The 19,742-nt window shown below is 45.6% G+C and overlaps 1 protein-coding gene across 1 annotated transcript; it reads left to right on the top strand.

The window, feature by feature from the left end:
* Positions 1–8,168: 8,168 nt before the first annotated feature.
* LOC309543977 (E3 SUMO-protein ligase ZBED1-like) lies at positions 8,169–9,026 on the top strand (the record flags this gene model as incomplete). The annotated part of the gene is made up of 2 exons (XM_082276381.1): positions 8,169–8,357; positions 8,568–9,026. The coding sequence occupies 2 exons, from the start codon at positions 8,169–8,171 to the stop codon at positions 9,024–9,026; spliced, it is 648 nt and encodes a 215-aa protein (XP_082132507.1).
* Positions 9,027–19,742: the final 10,716 nt, after the last annotated feature.

Raw genomic sequence — 19,742 nt, 5'->3', positions numbered from 1 at the left:
TTTGGTTATTCACAAAAAATTTAAGATTACGGATTCCCAGTAAGAAACTTGGACCTTTATATTTGGGACCTTTTCCTATTGAAAAACTTATTGGAACATCTGCAGTTCGTCTTACCTTACCAACAGACTTAAAGATACATCCCATATTTCATGTATCATTACTAAAACCCTATGTTCCAAATCAGGGTATTAGAAGTACAGCCATACCTTCACCACCTGTGCAGGTAGATGGAGGTGAAGAATATGAAGTACAAGAGATTTTAGACTCTCAAAGTTATAGAGGGAAACTACAATATTTACTAAGATGGAAGAATTATGGTCCCCAAGATGACACCTGGTTGGATGCCTCAGAAGTTCATGCACCTAGGCTTATACAGAGGTTTCATACCAAACACCCTGAGAAACCGAGCTTATAGGCCTTCTGGAGATTTCTGACTTCCTCTTCCTGTTTGCGTTCCACCCCTTGGTCAGGTGGAACGCATGTGCGCGTCATGACGTTTGACGTCGCGCGTGACGTCATTCTCGGGCGCCGCAAGGGCGCCTATTTCAACTAGTGGTCTGCACAAACAATTTGTTTGTGCAACCGCTCATAGCAGTCGCCTTACCGGACGCTACTGTGCCTACCCAGTGACCCCGCACCGCTGACCTACTCATCCGTCCGGAGCATCTCTTACCAGCTGTTGCCAGTCTCCTCTCCTGAAACCCTACTTGCCGCTGCCTCTGCAAAGTTGCTACTACCAAAAAGTACCCCACAGGGGACCCCATATCAATACCATTGTCTCTACCATCATTATACCTCTAACCTGCTCAAATGCACTTTGCACTCTAAGAAGGATACATTCCCCTGTAATGTCTGCTTGCTCATTTCTGTGCATTAACTACTAGGGTGTATTACCAACCATTACTGCCTACTAATCACACTGCTGTATATTATCAACCATTACTGTTACCTGTTACGCACACTGCTGCTTATTATCTACCATTACTACCTGCTACGCACACTGCTGCATATTATCAACCATTACTACCTGCTAATTACACTGCTGCTTATTATCGATCTGCTGTGCTTCTGCTAGCATTTGTGCTTTGTGTGTCCAGAACCTGTTTCCAACCACAATGATGAGTAAAGAGAGTTAGGTCGGGTGACTTAACATATTCTCTGCAATACTACTGGGTGGTTTTCTGCAGCTGAAGATCCAAACCCCTAATTATAGATAGCAGAGAGTTACAGTGGCCAGGCTGTGGAAAAGTCTCACACATGTGGTATCACCATACTCAGGACGAGTAACAGAATGCATTTTGGGGTGTAATTTTTGCTATGTACATGCTATGTATTAGAAATATCTTATAAATTGACAACTTGTCAAGAACAATATAAAGGTGCTAGAAAGGAGTGACATTACGGATGGGATGAGCATGGATTTAGAATCTGTGTGGGTTGAACTCGATAGGGAAGAAGATAAGGGAAAAGTAGTTGTGGGGGTTTGCTATAGGCCACCTAACCAAGGGGAGGAGGTAGAGCTGGAATTTTTAGCACTAATAGGTAAAGCGGCAAAACTAGGATCAGTCATCATATTGGGGGACTTCAATTATCCCGACATTGACTGGGAAGAGGGGACTGCACACTCGCATAAGGCCCGGCTATTCACGGAAACCTTACAGGATAACTACATGTCGCAGTTGGTGGATTCCCCTACTAGAGAGAATGCTATCCTGGATCTATTGATCACTAATGACCCAGACATAATCTCGGAGGTAGGAGTCCAGGACAACCTGGGCTCTAGCGATCACAGGATGATCACATTTAGTATAAATAACAATATAAAAAGGCAAGTGGGGAACATAAGAACCCCAAACTTCAGAAGGGCAGACTTTCCAAAATTGTACTCATTGATGGAAAGGGTAAACTGGGACCAAACCCTGGGATCACTGACCACAGAGGAAAAATGGGAATGCTTTAGAACAATATTAAGCAAAGGCATCTTGCAGTGCATTCCTATGGGGAATAAATTTAGAAGAGACAAAGCCAAACCTGGCTGGCTAAACCGTAGCGTTAAAAAACTTATTAGGGGAAAAAAATTGGCCTTCAAGAAATATAAATCAGAGGGCACAGTATCGGCCTTCCAGCAATACAAGGAGGAAAATAAGAAGTGTAAACACGAAATCAAGATGGCTAAAATCAACTTTGAGAGACAAATAGCGGAGGATAGTAAAAAAAAACCCAAAGAAATTCTTTAAATATATCAACAGCAAAAAAACTAGGGCAGTGCATATTGCACACATAATTAACGATGATGGGAGGATGGTTACAGAGGACACTGAAAAAGCAACCGTGCTGAATTCTTTTTTCTCGTCAGTTTTTACGCAGGAAAAGGAAGGGTACACTGACCATGACTGTATGGTTAGTAGTAATACACAGGACTTGCCACTATGGCTAACAGAGGGGGAAATCAGGGAAAGACTGGATAAACTTAACACAAACAAATCACCAGGCCCGGATGGCGTACATCCGAGAGTGCTCAAGGAACTCAGTATGGTTATATCTAGACCACTGTTCCTGATCTTTGCTGACAGTATTAGGACAGGAGATGTACCAGGGGATTGGAGGAAGGCTAACGTGATTCCGATATTCAAAAAGGGCCAGAGACATATCCCGGGAAATTATAGGCCTGTCAGTCTGACATCAATAATATGTAAACTTTTGGAGGGGATGATAAGGGACTATATCGTAGAGTATGCTAAAGACAACAACATCATCAGTAGTAACCAGCACGGGTTTACAAATGGGCGTTCTTGTCAAACCAATCTCTTAGCATTCTACGAGGAAGTGAGCTGTGAGCTAGATAGGGGGAGACCAGTGGATGTGGTGTACTTGGATTTCGCTAAGGCGTTTGATACAGTTCCCCACAAGCGCTTAATTTATAAAATAAGGTCTGCAGGTATCGACAGCAGGGTTTGCTCTTGGATACGGAATTGGCTAAAAGGCCGTGTCCAAAGGGTAGTAATAAACAGCGCATACTCAGACTGGTCTGAGGTAGTAAGCGGGGTGCCCCAGGGCTCAGTCCTGGGACCAACCTTGTTCAATTTATTCATAAACAGCATTGAGGAAGGGATCAGTAGTTCGTTATCAGTTTTTGCAGATGACACAAAATTGGCCAGGGCGATAACTGCACAGCATGAAGCAGATATCCTACAGAATGACCTGGACAAAATTACGGAGTGGGCAACGACATGGCAAATGAGGTTTAATGTGGAGAAGTGTAAGGTTTTGCACTTGGGGACCAAAAACATAAAAGCACAATACACGTTAGGAGGGGAACCCTTGGGGGAATCAAAAATGGAGAAAGATTTGGGAGTCTTAGTTGATGATAGATTAGGCAACAGCATGCAATGCCAAGCGGCAGCTTCCAAAGCCAACAGAATATTAGCATGCATAAAGAAAGGGATGTATTCCAGAGATAAGACTATAATCCTTCCACTTTATAAAACTCTGGTCCGACCGCATCTGGAGTATTCTGTCCAGTTCTGGTCGCCAGTCCTCAGGAGGGATGTGTTGGAGCTGGAGAAAGTCCAGAGAAGGGCAACTAAACTGATTAGGGGGTTGGAGGACCTTACCTATGAAGAGCGGCTGCAATGGCTCGATTTATTTTCCCTGGAGAAAAGACGTCTGAGAGGGGACATGATAGCAATTTATAAATATCTTAATGGGGATCTCAGCTTAGAAGAAAAGCTGTTCATTCGAAGGAATTGCATGAGGACTCGAGGACATACAATGCGATTAGAGGAGAAGCGTTTTAACCTCAGGCAACGTGGGGGGTTCTTTACTGTTAGGGCTACAAGATTGTGGAATTGTCTACCACAAGAGGTGGTTTCTGCGGGTAGTATGGTGACTTTCAAAAGACTCTTAGACTTACATCTCAAGGATCAGGAGATTGAGGGCTATGTTAGATGATTACAGTCACACACACCTACACAGGTTGAACTGGATGGACTATTGTCTTTATTCAACCTCGCCTACTATGTAACTATGTAACTTTGTGTAAAAAAAAATAAGTTTTTATTTTTTTCCACATTTTCCAAAAACTTTTGGAAAAAAATGACATCTTCAAAATACTCATCATGCCTCGTAGAATATACATTGGGGTGTTTTCTTTCCAAAATGGGGTCATTTTGTGGGTTATTCCATTGTCCTGATGCTCCAGGGCCTTCACAAATGTGATAGGTACTCGGGAAATGAAATGTGTAATTTATGCCTTTAGAACGCATGACGGTGCTACTTGAAAGTTGGGCCTCTGTATGTGGCCGGGCTGTGGAAAACTCACACACATTTGGTAGCACCATACTCAGGATGAGTAGCAGAATGCATTTTGGGGTGTAATTTTTGCTATGTACATGCTATGTATTAGAAATATCTTATATTGACAACTTTTTGTAAAAAAAAAAAAAAATAAGTTTTAATTTTTTCCAACATTTTCCAAAAACTTTTGGGAAAAAAATTACATCTTCAAAATACTCATCATGCCTCGTAGAATATACATTGGGGTGTTTTCTTTCCAAAATGGGGTCATTTTGTGGGTAATTCCATTGTCCTGGTGCTCCAGGGCCTTCAAAAATGTGATAGGTACTCAGGAAATGAAATGTGTAATTTATGCCTTTCGAACGCATGACGGTGCTACTTGGATGTTGGGCCTCTGTATGTGGCCAGGCTGTGGAAAAGTCTCACACATGTGGTATCACCATACTCAGGACGAGTAGCAGAATGCATTTTGGGGTGTAATTTTTGCTATGTACATGCTATGTATTAGAAATATCTTATAAATTGACAACTTTGTGTAAAAAAAAAAATACGTTTTTATTTTTTCCCCACATTTTCAAAAACTTTTGGAAAAAATGACATCTTCAAAATACTCACCATGCCTTGTAGAATATACATTGGGGTGTTTTCTTTCCAAAATGGGGTCATTTTGTGGGTTATTCCATTGTCCTAATGCTCCAGGGCCTTCACAAATGTGATAGGTACTCGGGAAATGAAAACGGAAAATTTATATCAAATACTTACCGTAATTTTGCTTTCCTGATGGACTCCATACGTTTGGGTAGTCCCGCCTCCACTCCTACCCCATAGGACCCCACTCCCATAAATCCTTGCTCCCTTTAAGCATCCGTGTTCTGTAACTAGCCTACTCAGGAACTGGGAGGGAACTCCTGCTGCAGTGCCATCTTAAGAGCCTTATAGGCCCCTGGGCAATGCAGTGCACTGGGGCATCCTGCCTACACAATCACCCACGAGAATAAAAATGCAAGTTATCGATAAGGCGATATATTTTTATTGGTACCTCAAACAAAATCAGTCTCTTGTAGTATATAGTGTTCCATGTAATATGTACAGTATATAGTAAGGTATATCCACCAGGTAGTTGTCTCTTTTAGTATATATTGGTCCTTGTAATATGTATATAGTAAGGTATATACTCCAGGTAGTAGTTGTACTCTCTTGTAGTATATAGTGTTCCCTGTAATATGTATATAGACTATATACACATCAGGGAACACTATACTACAAGAGAGTACAACTACTACCTGGAGGATATATACTAGGGCTGGGGAATATAATCGAAAGATCGATGCATCGCGATTCGACCCTTCGCGATTCTGCATCGATGCGGGCTGCCGGCATAATCGATTATACGAAATGACGTCATCAGCCGCGGCCACGCCCTATCGCGCAAGGGAAAAAAAAAAATCACAAGATCGCAGGATCGGCAGCTGATTGGTGGGTTAGTGGCGGGAGCTTAATAAAAAGGCTCCGCCCCTCCCCTTCCGCCTCTTTTACCCGGGCCGAGGCGCAGCAAGACATCCCCCGCGTGTATCGGCGTCCCACCTGCGGCCTAGAAGCCAGCCAGCCAGCCATCCAAGCCAGAAGCCGCCAGTCCAGTGAGTCCACACACAGGAGCGAGGAGCCCCAAGTGCGTCCCCATCGCAGCCAGCCAGTGCCGCCAGCCTCACCTCACCTCACCGTAGCCGACAGGCCCTGGAGGCCCAGCCGCCACGCCACTGCCAGTGACGCCAGCTGCCCCCCACAGAGCCCATAGAGCAGCACAGCACCTGTCCTCCTCTGCAATGCAGTGCACAACAACCCACACAGTCACACAGCAGGTATGTCCAAACAAATAATTGTGTAATCATTCATGGGGGTCTCTCGTCTGTATCTCTGGGGGATGTCTGTGATGGGGGGGCCTGGGACAGGGGACGGTCGGTCGGGGCCCGGGGGTACTGTTCTGCTGTGGCAGTCTGGCAGCCAGGGGGGTCAGTCAGTGTCAGTGGGGGCCTGGGGGTCTCTGTCAGTGTCAGTCAGCTATGGGGGTCTGGGCAAGGGGGGGGACTCACTCAGTGTTTGTCAGTGCTGTGGGGGATTGGGGAAGGTGTGGGAGACATCCAGGTCTCTGTCAGTGTGGGGGTCTGGGCAAGGGGGGGACTCACTCTCACTCAAGTGTTTGTCAGTGCTGTGGGGGATTGGTGAAGGTGTGGGACTTCCAGGTCTCTGTCAGTGTGGGGGTCTGGGCAAGGGGGGGGGGACTCACTCACTCTCAGTGTTTGTCAGTGCTGTGGGGGATTGGGGAAGGTGTGGGACATCCACCCAGGTCTCTGTCAGTGTGTCAGGCTGCAGTCAGCTCAGCTGTGGGGGGAGGGGGGTCTCTGTCAGTGTCACTGTCACTGTCACTGTCACAGGCAGCTGTGGGGTAAGGGGGGGCCCCGGGGGTTTTGGCTCAGTGCATGCAAGGAAGGGAGTCTGACAGACAGGTGTATATTTTATGAAAGATGTTGCTTGGTTGATTTGTTGCGGCTTAGTTTACAAGTTTTTTTTTTTTAGTTTTTTTTTTAAACACTGACAGAGTTTGGCAACTTACGTCATCAGTCTCCGTCACATACGTGGTAGTATGGTGGTAAATATGGCAGAAGGAGAAAAAGATCGAGAGATAAAAAATGCACCTAGCGTTTTAAGAGCAAACATCTGGGCACATTTCGGATTTTACGTACACACAGGGAAGCGTGAGTTGGACAAGACACACGCCGTATGTAAAGCCTGTCACACAAAAATTAAATACCTAGGGAATACTACGAACTTGAGAAACCATGTTAGCCGTTTTCACTCTGAGTTAGTAACACCTGTCGCCACCAGCAGTGCCACCACTGCCAAGGAAAGACTGCTAGACCCAGATCAGCCAAGAATTGATGCCATACTGTCAACTTATCCGCCCAACTCAGAAAAAGGGAAGAAACTAACCAAAGCTGTGGCATCTTTCATCGCCAAGGACCTACGGCCTTACTCAGTTGTGGACAACGCCGGGTTTCGCTACCTTGTGAAGACGCTAGAGCCACGTTAACAAGATCCCATCACGCAGGCACTTTACAGAAAACGTTATACCTGCACTCTGCCACGACACCAAAGCTCAGGTTCTTGCGTCAATGAACCAAGCCAGTCGAGTCGCAATAACGTGTGATTCATGGACGTCAGTCACAACGGAGTCCTATGTTACAATAACAGCACATTACGTTACTAAGGACTGGCAGGTCTTGTCACATGTGTTGCAAACAAGAGCCATTTATGAGTCTCACACAGGTGCTCATCTGGCAGAGCTACTGTCTCATGTTGTGGAAGAATGGCAGCTGTCTGATAAATCTGTAGTGCTTGTGACCAACAACGCGGCGAACATGATAGTTGCAGCTCAAGTTGGTAAATTTCCTCATGTTAAATGTTTTGCCCATACACTCAATCTTGCATGTCAGCGGGCACTGAAAGGGGCCACGCTCTCCAGGCTTCTCGCCAGAGTGCGACGAATATCCACATTCTTCCATCGCAGCACTAGAGCAAGCCACTGTCTAAAAGAGAAACAGAAATGTCTGGGCCTGAAGAATCATAAGCTAATAACTGATGTGCCAACAAGATGGAACAGCGCATATGACATGGTCGAGAGGTTCTTAAAACAACAACCTGCAGTTTGTGCCACCTTGCTGTCTCCAGAAGTCAGAAAAGGAGAGTCTGATCTCTGCACTCTCAATGAAACAGATGTGTCAAATGCAGAGGACGCTGTGAGTGCATTAAAGCCAATGAAGGATGCAACCTTGCTGATGTCCAGAGCATGACAGACACCATGGGAGACACAGCCATGACCCATGAGATCAAGAATGCAATCAAAACAGATCTCCTGAAGAGGTACAGCAGTGAGGCAGAGAAGAAGATCCTTCATACAGCCTCTGCTCTGGATCCTCGCTTTAAAGGACTGCCTTTTATTCTCACAGAGGAGGAGAGATCGGAGATATACAGAGGAGTGACTGAGGAGGCTGCATCTTTGGAGGTAATTAGAATTTCATCATGTTTCCTGCCAGACCGCTAGAAGCTCAGCTACATTGTGTTGTGTAATAACATGCCCTGATTCACTGATGCGGTGTGGGAAGTGGAACTGTATGGTATGGATTACCGTGCAGTTTCCCACACCTCATCAATGAATCACACTCTTAGTCAGTTCAGCTCTTCTTATACTATTATCTTTTGTTCAAACACACAGATTACATCTAATAGAAGGACAAATGTGGATGAAGTGCCTAGGGAAAAAGCAACTGTGGAAGAAGAAACAACACCCATTGAGGACAGCCATTCTCCTCCCAAAAAAAAGGCCACAACATCGCTGCTCATGACTTTGCTGGGGCAGTCTTTCACTGATGGTGCAATAGAACCTAAGACCCCCTATGCCAAGGCAGAAGACGAAATGGAAAAATATTGTAAAGCCCCACCTCTGCCTCTCACTGAGGACCCTTTAAAATGGTGGCGTGAGCATGAGGTCATATTCCCCCTCCTCTCTCAGCTGTCAAAGCAATACTTGTGTATCCCAGGTACAAGTGTATCTGCAGAGCGGGTTTTCTCTACTGCAGGGGATGTTATAACAGCGAAAAAAAGCAGTCTTAAACCTGAGCGTGTGGATCATCTAGTGTTCTTACAGAAAAACCTACATGTTCCCAAATGCTAAGCACTGAAATAATTACTAATTCATGTTTTTAATGAATTAGTAATTACTAATTCAGTCTGCCGCCAGTCACCAGTCAGTCACATCACCAGTCTTGTTTTATAGCTTTATAGCACTGATGGTTTGTTTTTGAAGATTGTCCTGTCCAATGTGTCCATTTCCAATCCATAATCCGTTCCGTTGCTTCACACTAAAAGTGTCTAGGCAAGTACTAGGGGTTCATTTAACCCTCAACCAAATAAATAATATTAAAGTGTAAAGTGTATTTTCTTCTAGACAACTGACACCAAGCCAGCCACGGTGCAGCATTATAGGAAGGAAAATCATTGAGAGAAATAACTTGTACATTTGAAGCTTAACCTTGAGTAAATCTTATCTTATTGGATAACAAACACCAATTGTGGATTCTTGTGTAATATACTATATTTGTGAGTTTGTGAATGTGACCCCCATAGGATTTCCTCAAGGTTAAGCTTCAGTTTACAATTTATTCTCTCAAGGATTTTCCTTCCTCTAATGGTGGCTTGTTGGCTAGCTTGGCTTCAGTTACAGATGTAATCGACATGGTAGAGTGCTGCTCAGTGCAGTGCAGGTAAAGTTTTCTTTCTGTGTGTGTTGAGTTGATGCTGATGAGGCTGCGTATAAGCTTTTGAGTAGTCACGACACACACACACACACTGTGTTTAGTTGACTGGCAATGGCAGGGGCAAACACAATCACAGTGAACCTGGAACATTTTATATTTTTTACAGCTTTTCTAGCACTGGAGAGATGGAGAATGGCTTGTTTTCAAAAATGGTCCATTCACATAAGTGAATTGATAATTATTTAAGCTTAAGCTTATATTTGTATAACTCCCCTCTAGCAGCCATCAACTCACTTCACTTGAGTTGACTGGCAGTTGCAGGGGGAAACAAACATCACGGTGAACATGGAAGTTATGCAGCAGTGCACTATTGCCAGGTTCACCTTTGATATTTGCTACTAGTCAGGAAGTGCTCTGTTTTGTAGAGGACAGGTTATGGCACACACCTGGAAATTATTGCAACGCATGTCTGTCTGCTGGTCTGTTGTACTCTGTAGCAATAGCAAGTGTAGGGGGTTCCCTCAACCAAACAAATACTAAAGGTAAAAGTGTATCTAGACAACTGAAGGCAAGCCAGGCAGCCACGGTACAGGAAAGGACATCCTTGAAAGATTAAATCAATCATACATTGAAGCGTAAAACCTTGATTAAATCTTTACTGGATCACAAATACACACAAACCTGACCTAACCTATATGCCTTGAGTTGTACCAGTGTGGCAATGCCAAACCTTTCTTCAGTTCTCATGATTCTGATGCAGACAATCGTGTTGTGTGTTTTTTTGTGATCCCATGAAGATTTACTCAAGGTTTAAGCTTTAGTTGATGATTTACTCTGTCAAGGGTTTTCCTTCCTCTAATGGTGGCTTTGGCTTGGCTTCAGTTGGGTTTAATCGTGGTAGAGACAGAGACTGTCTGCAGGACAGGTAACGTTTTCTGTAAAGTAAGTGACATAAAAGTGACATAAGTGAATTGATAAGCTTAAAGCTTATATTTGTAACTCCCCTCTAGCAGCCAATCCATCAACTCACTTGAGTTGACTGGCAGTTGCAGAGGGAAACAAACATCACGGTGAACATGGAAGTTATGCAGCAGTGTACTATTGCCAGGTTCACCCTTGATGTTTGCTACTAGTCAGGAAGTGCTCTGTTTTGTAGAGGACAGGTTATGGCACACCTGGAATTTATTGCAATGCATATTCACATAAAAGGATTTATATATAATGTTTTGTGGGAATTTATGATGACCATTTTCACAAGAATATTAGCTTGGCTGGCTGGCTGGCTTCTTCTATCTTGGCTTGCCTTAAAGTACAACTATAGGCCAAACTTTATCCAAAATCCAAAAAGTTTGGCCTTTAGTTGTACTTTAAATGGTGGTAGGCCTGGCTTATATTAATATTTTCTTTTATGAAGCAGTAAACTGCACTACTACAGTTTTTTACTAATTTTACTGTAACTTCTAGTAAAATACTAGTGTTGTTGTCTGTCTCTGCTATGCTGTTTGCATTTTCAGACCTTCCTATATGTTTGCAGTGCAAGTGCACTAAAGTATGCAGGGCTTGCAGGCCATGACAGGGTCCAGGAAAGTGTCCTTTGAAGCAAATGGAAATAAAAAGGATTCTTTTATTTGTGACTGCTTGATTGTTTGTTTTTTTTTATAAAGTTTTGAAAACCATTGGGCAGTGGGCTGGGCATGGGTATTGGGCAGTAATCGTGATGCATCGTGATGCATCGCGGAATCGAATCGTATCGAATCGCGACCCTAATAATCGTAATCGCATCGAATCGTGAGGTAAGTGAAGATGCACAGCCCTAATATATACCTTACTATATACATATTACAGGGACCAATATATACTACAAGAGAGTATAACTACTACCTGGAGGATATATACCTTACTATATACATATTACAGGGGCCAATATATAGTAAGGTATATCCTCCAGGACAGGTAGTTGTCTGTCTCTTGTGTCGTCGATCATCATCATGCCATGAGAGAGTTAAAAAAAGAATATCAATAATCAAGCAGCCTGGCAGCTGGGCTGGCTGCCTTACCTTTACAACGACTGCACATGGGAGGAGGTGGGTGGAGGCGGAGCCAGTCTTCTAGGCGCGGAGACCGACGGAAAGGAGAGGAGGACGAGCCGACGAGGAGGAGGATCCTCCTCCGAGTCCTCCGCTGCGGCGCTGTGCATCATGGGTCTGCTCTGCTAACGTCACTGGTTGCTAGATGCCAATCGGGCTGGCCTTAGCAGCCAGTGTCTGTGCAGTGCAGATTCGAGTCACGGCCGCCGCCGGCGGGCGGAAAACAACAAGGGGGGAGGCCCGGGCCGGCGGACAACGGAACGGGGGGGGGGCCCTAGACCACCAGGGACATGCCATCATCCATGTGGGGCCCCTTGGCAAGTGGGGCCCCCGGGCAACCGCCGGGCATGCCCAGTGGAAAAGACGGCCCTGTCCTGCTGCCATGGAGTCCATCAGGAAAGGAAAATTACGGTAAGCATTTGATATAAATTTTCCGTTTTCCTGACAGACTCCATGGCAGCTTCCTTTTGGGAAATAACTTGCCAAAACACAAATGGGTGGGCAGATGCTGACAAAATTTAATTAACACCTGCAACTGATAACACTTGAGTACCAAAACCAACAGAGGAAAGAGCCGCTGGCTCAACACAATAATGTGACATAAATGTGTGAATGGACGACCAAGATGCTGCTCTGCAGACCACATGCGGAGCGACATGTCTTGAAGCTGCCCATGAAGTAGCGACACCACGAGTAGAATGTGCAGTCACCGCTTTAGGAGGAACCAAGCCCTTCTCTCTATAAGCCCACTGAATCGCCTCTACTATCCAGGAGGCAATTGTTCTTGAAGAGGCACGCATACCTTTGTTCTTCCCAGGCAATAGGACAAAGAGATAATCCGTCTTCCTGAAAGAGGCTGTAGCTTCCAAATACTGTTTGAGCGTGTTGCCCACATCCAGTGGATGGACTTCCGGAGGTTCGGCCGATGAGTTGAAAGTAGGGAGAACAATTTCCTGATTCTCGTGAAAGACCGAAGTGACTTTAGGCCTTGATCTAGGCATCGGAATAAGGACAACTCTGTCCGGGAAAAAGGTCAGGAAAGGTTCCTTACTTCCCAGACTTTGAATCTCTGACACCCTTTTTGCAGATGTAACAGCCACTAGAAAGACTACCTTGAGGGTGAGATGTTTTACCGATATGGGTTCTTCAGGGTTTGTGCCAACTGAGGAAAGGAAATCAAGAACCAAAGGCATGTCCCACTTGGGGAACCTCAGCTTCTTCTGTGGCCTTAGCCTTACTGCCGGATCAGAGGATGTGCAGCCCAGGAAACGCCTGTGAAAGCGGATATGGCTGAAACTTGCACTCGCAGGGCGCTTACTGAAAGGGGCAACTCCAATCCTGACTGAAGAAAAGACAGAATATCTTGCACGGAAGATGACCAGGACTTTTCCTTGGACTCTAGGAAGGAAGTAAACCTAGACCAAATTCTTTCATAGGTTTTATTCGTGCTTTGTCTCCTAGCACTCAAAAATGTTGGTATGGCTCTTCAGGACATCCTAACGCCTCCAGCCCTCCCCTCTCAAAAACCAGACCCGAAGGTGCAGACGGGCTGGGCATGGGTGAAGAATGGAGCCCTGGGACAGCAAATCCGCTCTGAGAGGGAGAGGGACTGGGTCGCGATAGCTGAGCTAAAATAGCAGCGGAAACCACAGTCTGTTGGGCCAGAACGGGATCACTGCGACCACCTTCACTGATTCCATCTTGATTCTCCACAGGAATTGGAAGATGACTGGCACTGGGGCAAAGGCATAAGCCTTGTGAAACTTCCAGCAATCTGTCAGGGCATCTACCCCGAATGCTCTGGGATCTTTGTTCCTCGAATAGAACTTCTCCAACTTCCTGTTGTGGAAGGAGGCAAATAGATCTACCTCTGGGATGAACCCCAAGGACAGGATCCAGTTGAACACATCCTCGTGGAGAGACCACTTGTTGTTGAGTTGTGTTCTCGAGAGGAAATCCGCTTGTGTGTTCTGAGCCCCTGGTATTTATACTGCTGACAGATTGACCAGGTTTCTCTGAACCCAGTTCAATATCGGCTCTACTTCCTGAAGCAGGGATGCACTGAGAGTTCCGCCTTGTCTCCTCACATAGGCTACTGCGGCCGTGTTGTCTAGCCTTAGCATGACTGAGGTGCCCTGAATAAGGTGACCGAAGGCTAGCAGTACTTGAAAGGCCGCCCGAAGTTCCAGGATGTTGGACACGATCTGGCGAGACCGAAAATCCCATCTCCCTTGTGCCATCTCTGTTCCGCAATGACCGCCCCCACCGGTGCTGCTGGCGTCTGATGTCACTATCACCCAAGATAAAGGGACTATGGAGTGACAATTGCACAAATTCTTCAGCTGTAACAACCAAGGAAGCCAGCTCGTCATGGCTGCGGTTATAACTATTTGCTGAGAATTGCTGATTCCCTTCCATTGCTGAAGAAAACCCCTCTGAAAAGGTCTCATTTTCCAGAGAGCCCACTTCACCATAGGGGCTGTTGACACCATCGTGCCTATTACCCTCAGGCATTGTTTGGCTGTGAGATGGGAAGCTGACAAGGCTAGAGACACCCTGTCCCTGATTACCGGAATCTTTTCTTCTGGCAGAGAGATGGTACTGTCCTTGGTGTTGAACAGAGCGCCCAAAAAGACCAGGGACTGTGTAGGAATTAGGTGACTCTTTTCCCTGTTCAGGATCCAGCCGAACTTCTCTAAAGACGAGATGACCAGAGTTAGATGTTCCAGGAGGACAGACTTGTCTTGAGCCAGTAGAAGGAGGTCGTCCAGATAATGATAAAGACGGACCTCTCTCAGTCTTATCAAGGCTACCACCGCTAACAAGACCTTCGAAAAGGTACGAGGCGATGTGGAAAGCCCGAAGGGGAGACACACAAACTGCAGATGAAGCTGGCCGACTGAGAATCTTAGGTATTGCTGAAACTCTGCTGCCACTGGCACGTGGAAGTATGCATCCTTCAGGTCTACTGAGACCATCCAATCCCCTGGTTGAACAGCTTGCTGAATGGAGAACAAGGTCTCCATCTTGAATTTTTCTCCTTTGATGAAGCGATTCAAGTGCGTCAGATCTATCACTGGTCTCCAGGCGCCGCTCTTCTTGCGCACCATTAAAAGAGGAGAGTACACTCCGAGCCTTCTTTTGGATTCTGGCACTGGAACCACTGCTCCTTGAGTGACTAGCGAGTCGACGTAGGATAAGAGAATCTCTCTTTTGTCGCCTGACCGAGGAAGGGAGGTAGGAACAAATGTGTCTTCGGGAATACTGGTGAAGGTCCAAGAATGTCCTGCAGAGACCGTATTGACGACCCAAGCATCCCGGACTGAAGCCGCCCAGATCCGCTGAAACAGAGGCGTAACTAGAACCTTCAGGGCCCTGATGCAAGAAACCATGAAGGGCCCCCCAGACCCCTGGCCGGGGCCCTTACCTTCAAGCCCAGGGCTCTTCCCACTAATCCTGGGGCTCTTTACACTCGTTGCATGGCCTTTTATTACGGTCCTGCAGCAGGATTCTTTCACAAGTTCTGCAGTGGGCCCCCTTCCTGCAATCTTGGGGCCTCCCCACAGTGGTGCAATGCCAGGGTCCGGTTGCAAGTGTGACCTTTGCGATCCTGGAAGTTCACCCACTGGTTTGCTACCGGGCCCCCTGGAGCATGGGGCCCGGTAGCGATTGCAACCCCTGCAACCCCTGTAGTTACGCCCCTGCGCTGAAAGTGGAAGAGACGACCCCCCACCTGACCGGCCTGAGCGAGCCTAATTTCAAAAGGACTTCGTCGTATCTCTATCCCCAGACGGATTGCTCTTGGGGCCTTTCCGAAAAGAAGACTGCCTGGACTTCCAGTTTCTTCCAAACTCCCTTCCTGGCCTATAGCTACGTGCCTCCCTGGCACGGTCAGTATTTTGCTTTCTAGGAGGTAGTCTCTTCTGACCAAGAAGACGCCTGTCCTGGGGGAGAAAGCCCGACTTACCACCAGTAGCCTTAGAGATGGCGCTATCTAACTTATTCCCAAAGAGGGATGAATCCTCAAAGGGAATGCGGCACCATACCTGCTTAGAAGCAGGATCAGCCAACCAAGGGCGTAACCAAAGTGCACGCTTTGCTGTAACAGACGATAGCATCCCCTGGGCTAACAGGCAGATAATATCAATAAACGCCTCCCCCAGAAAGGCTGAGGCCAGTTTTAACTCCTGGATAGGAGAGTTCTTGGCTGTGTCTTCAGAAAAACTTCTGAGGGAATCATCGACATTGTCCACCCAAACTTCCATGGCTTTGGACAGTGATGCCAGGGCTAAGGCCGGCTTGCAAGCAGCTCCTACTGATAGATAGACACGCTTCAGATCCGTGTCTATTCTTCTGTCAAGAGGATCCTTAAAGGTAACCGTATCCTCAAGAGGCAAAGTTACGTGTTTCACTAGCCTCATAACAGCCACATCCACTAGAGGAGGAGATTCCAGGTGTTTGACTTCCTCTTCCTTGAATGGATAGAGTTTAGCCAATTTTGAAACCATGGAGTTCTTTCTCTCCACCTTGCTCCATTCTTCCGTAATGATTTCTCCTAATTCAGGAATGAACGGAAAATATAGTCGCTCTTTGCTTAGCTGTTTAAAGTATTTTCTCTACTTGGGGGCGGAGACCACTGGATCTTCCCAGTTTAAGGTTTCCCTGACAGCCTTTACTAACGGTGGAACCAGATTGAAAGAAAACCCCAAACTAGGTTCATCTTGATCCGAATCGCTCTCAGACTCGAATACCGAGGGATGGCTAGGTTCAGATGATTCAAGGGCTCGTCCGCCAGAGGACTCTCTAACAGGAGAGACAGATGGCTCTGGTACTGGGGACTGCCACCTGTTAAGATCAGCCAGGGAGTCCTTGACTATGCGTTTGACCATGGACTCAAGCTGTTGGTCAGAACTTCCTCTCTCACCAGCTGCTCGGGAATAACAGGAGTCGCATAGCGATTTTCCGTCCAGCAAACGAATACCACAGCCCCAGCACTTAGTCTCGCTGGACTGGCGTGAAGACCTAGGAGGTGACCGGTCTTTACTTCGGTATCTGAGGAGCCATGTTTAGAGGAAGAGCGATGGTGCTGCGTCTTAGCATGACGATCTTCCTGCATGCCCTGAGGCTGTTCAGACCTAGAGGAGGAGCTGCAAAGGGAAACATACAAAGGAGTAATGTACAAGACCGCCCGTATGTCCTGCTCCCCCCCCCTCATTCTAGCCCTACACTTACCTAAGAGAGGGCTGGTCACAGGGGAGTGGTGATGTATTCATAAGGAAAGCAGAAAGATACAACTAGAAAAGACCAATGCAAAAGTATACTAATACCAGGCATAGCAACAGTACTGGCATAAGGAAGACCCCCCATAAAGCAGACCCACATACCTTGTATCTGAAGTGTATGGACGTGGGAACGCCGCAATCTACAGTCAGTCCCACAGGCTCTGGGACTGACAGCTCTTTAAATTTGGCGCCGGCCTTGACATCACGGCCGCGGCATACTGCGCATGCGCGAGTATCGGCAATCGCTGCTACTGCGCATGCGCGAACCAAGCCTCGCTCTCGGTCAGCCGGTGCGCATGCGCAGATCGACCGAGAACGCAGAGGATGGAACGCAGAGCATTCCACGGCGTCCATTGAGCCTCCCGGACCACCAGGAAGTGTACAGAGAGGCGAGGAGCCGCGTGCTAGACCACCAGGGATGCACTAGACACCAGGCAAGTAAGGACATAAAAAATAAGGGCAAAACACGCTTACCCCTCCACATCGCTTACTGCTAGACACCAGGGATACACAGAGTCAGTCACCAGGAGACAGAATCCAATGATAGGGCAATGCACATTAGGCCACCCGCAGCAGCTGGGCTCACCAGCCATGCCATTTAGCCTGCTTCGTCAGGCATCTTTAGGCTCCTCTTCAGCATGCCAACCCCATACCCCGCAGCAGCAAGGGCTTATTGGGGAAACAATTCCTGCCGACCCTCATTAACCCTGCGTCTTCAAAAACGATCATTAGAGAAATGTAGGAGTTCAGCACCAAACTGGTGCAGGAGGAGGACAAAAAAAGAACACGGATGCTAAAAGGGAGCAAGGATTTATGGGAGTGGGGTCCTATGGGGTAGGAGTGGAGGCGGGACTACCCAAACGTATGCTGCCATGGAGCCTGTCAGGAAATGTGTAATTTATGCCTTTAGAACGTATGACTGTGCTACTTGGATGTTGGGCCTCTGTATGTGGCCAGGCTGTGAAAAAGTCTCACACATGTGGTATCACCATACTCAGGACGAGTAGCAGAATGCATTTTGGGGTGTAATTTTTGCTATGTACATGCTATGTATTAGAAATATCTTATAAATTGACAACTTTGTGTAAAAAAAAAATACGTTTTTATTTTTTTCCACATTTTCCAAAAACTTTTGGAAAAAAATGACATCTTCAAAATACTCATCATGCCTCGTAGAATATACATTGGGGTGTTTTCTTTCCAAAATGTGGTCATTTTGTGAGTTATTCCATTGTCTTGATGCTCCAGGGCCTTCACAAATGTGATAGGTACTCGGGAAATGAAATGTGTAATTTATGCCTTTAGAACGCATGACGGTGCTACTTGGATGTTGGGCCTCTGTATGTGGCCAGGCTGTGGAAAAGTCTCACACATGTGGTATCACCATACTCAGGACAAGTAGCAGAATGCATTTTGGGGTGTAATTTTTGCTATGTACTTGCTATGTATTAGAAATATCTTATAAATTGACAACTTTGTGTAAAAAAAATATGTTTTTATTTTTTCCACATTTTCCAAAAACTTTTGGGAAAAATTACATCTTCAAAATACTCATCATGCCTCGTAGAATATACATTGGGGTGTTTTCTTTCCAAAATTGGGTCATTTTGTGGGTAATTCCATTGTCCTGGTGCTTCAGGGCCTTCAAAAATGTGATAGGTACTCGGGAAATGAAATGTGTAATTTATGGCTTTTCGAACGCATGACGGTGCTACTTGGATGTTGGGCCTCTGTATGTGGCCAGGCTGTGGAAAAGTCTCACACGTGTGGTATCACCATACTCAGGACGAGTAGTAGAATGCATTTTGGGGTGTAATTTTTGCTATGTACATGCTATGTATTAGAAATATCTTATATTGACAACTTTTTGTAAAAAAAAAATATGTTTTTATTTTTTCCCACATTTTCCAAAAACTTTTGGAAAAAAAATGACATCTTCAAAATACTCACCATGCCTCGTAGAATATACATTGGGGTGTTTTCTTTCCAAAATGGGGTCATTTTGTGGGTAATTCCATTGCCCTGGTGCTCCAGGGCCTTCAAAAATGTGATAGGTACTCAGGAAATGAAATGTGTAATTTATGGCTTTCGAATGCATGACGGTGCTACTTGGATGTTGGGTCTCTGTATGTGGCCAGGCTGTGGAAAAGTCTCACATATGTGGTATCACCATACTCAGGACGAGTAGCAGAATGCATTTTGGGGTGTAATTTTTGCTATGTACATGCTATGTATTAGAAATATCTTATAAATTGACAACTTTGTGTAAAAATAAATAAGTTTATATTTTTTCCCACATTTTCCAAAAACTTTTGGAAAAAAAATGACATCTTCAAAATACTCATCATGCCTCGTAGAATATACATTGGGGTGTTTTCTTTCCAAAATGGGGTCATTTTGTGGGTTATTCCATTGTCCCGATGCTCCAAGGCCTACACAAATGTGATAGGTACTCGGGAAATGAAATGTGTAATTTATGCCTTTAGAACGCATGACGGTGCTACTTGGATGTTGGGCCTCTGTATGTGGCCAGGCTGTGGAAAAGTCTCACACATGTGGTATCACCATACTCAGGACGAGTAGCAGAATGCATTTTGGGGTGTGATTTTTGCTATGTACATGCTATGTATTAGAAATATCTTATAAATTTACAACTTTGTGTAAAAAAAATACGTTTTTATTTTTTTCCCACATTTTTCAAAAACTTTTGGAAAAAAATTACATCTTCAAAATACTCATCATGCCTTTTAGAATATACATTTGG

Source organism: Pelophylax lessonae, assembly GCF_965119305.1.
Source record: "Pelophylax lessonae genome assembly, contig: HAP1_SCAFFOLD_568, whole genome shotgun sequence".
Classification (NCBI taxonomy): Eukaryota; Metazoa; Chordata; class Amphibia; order Anura; family Ranidae; genus Pelophylax; species Pelophylax lessonae.
This window is presented reverse-complemented; position numbering and strand designations above follow the sequence as displayed.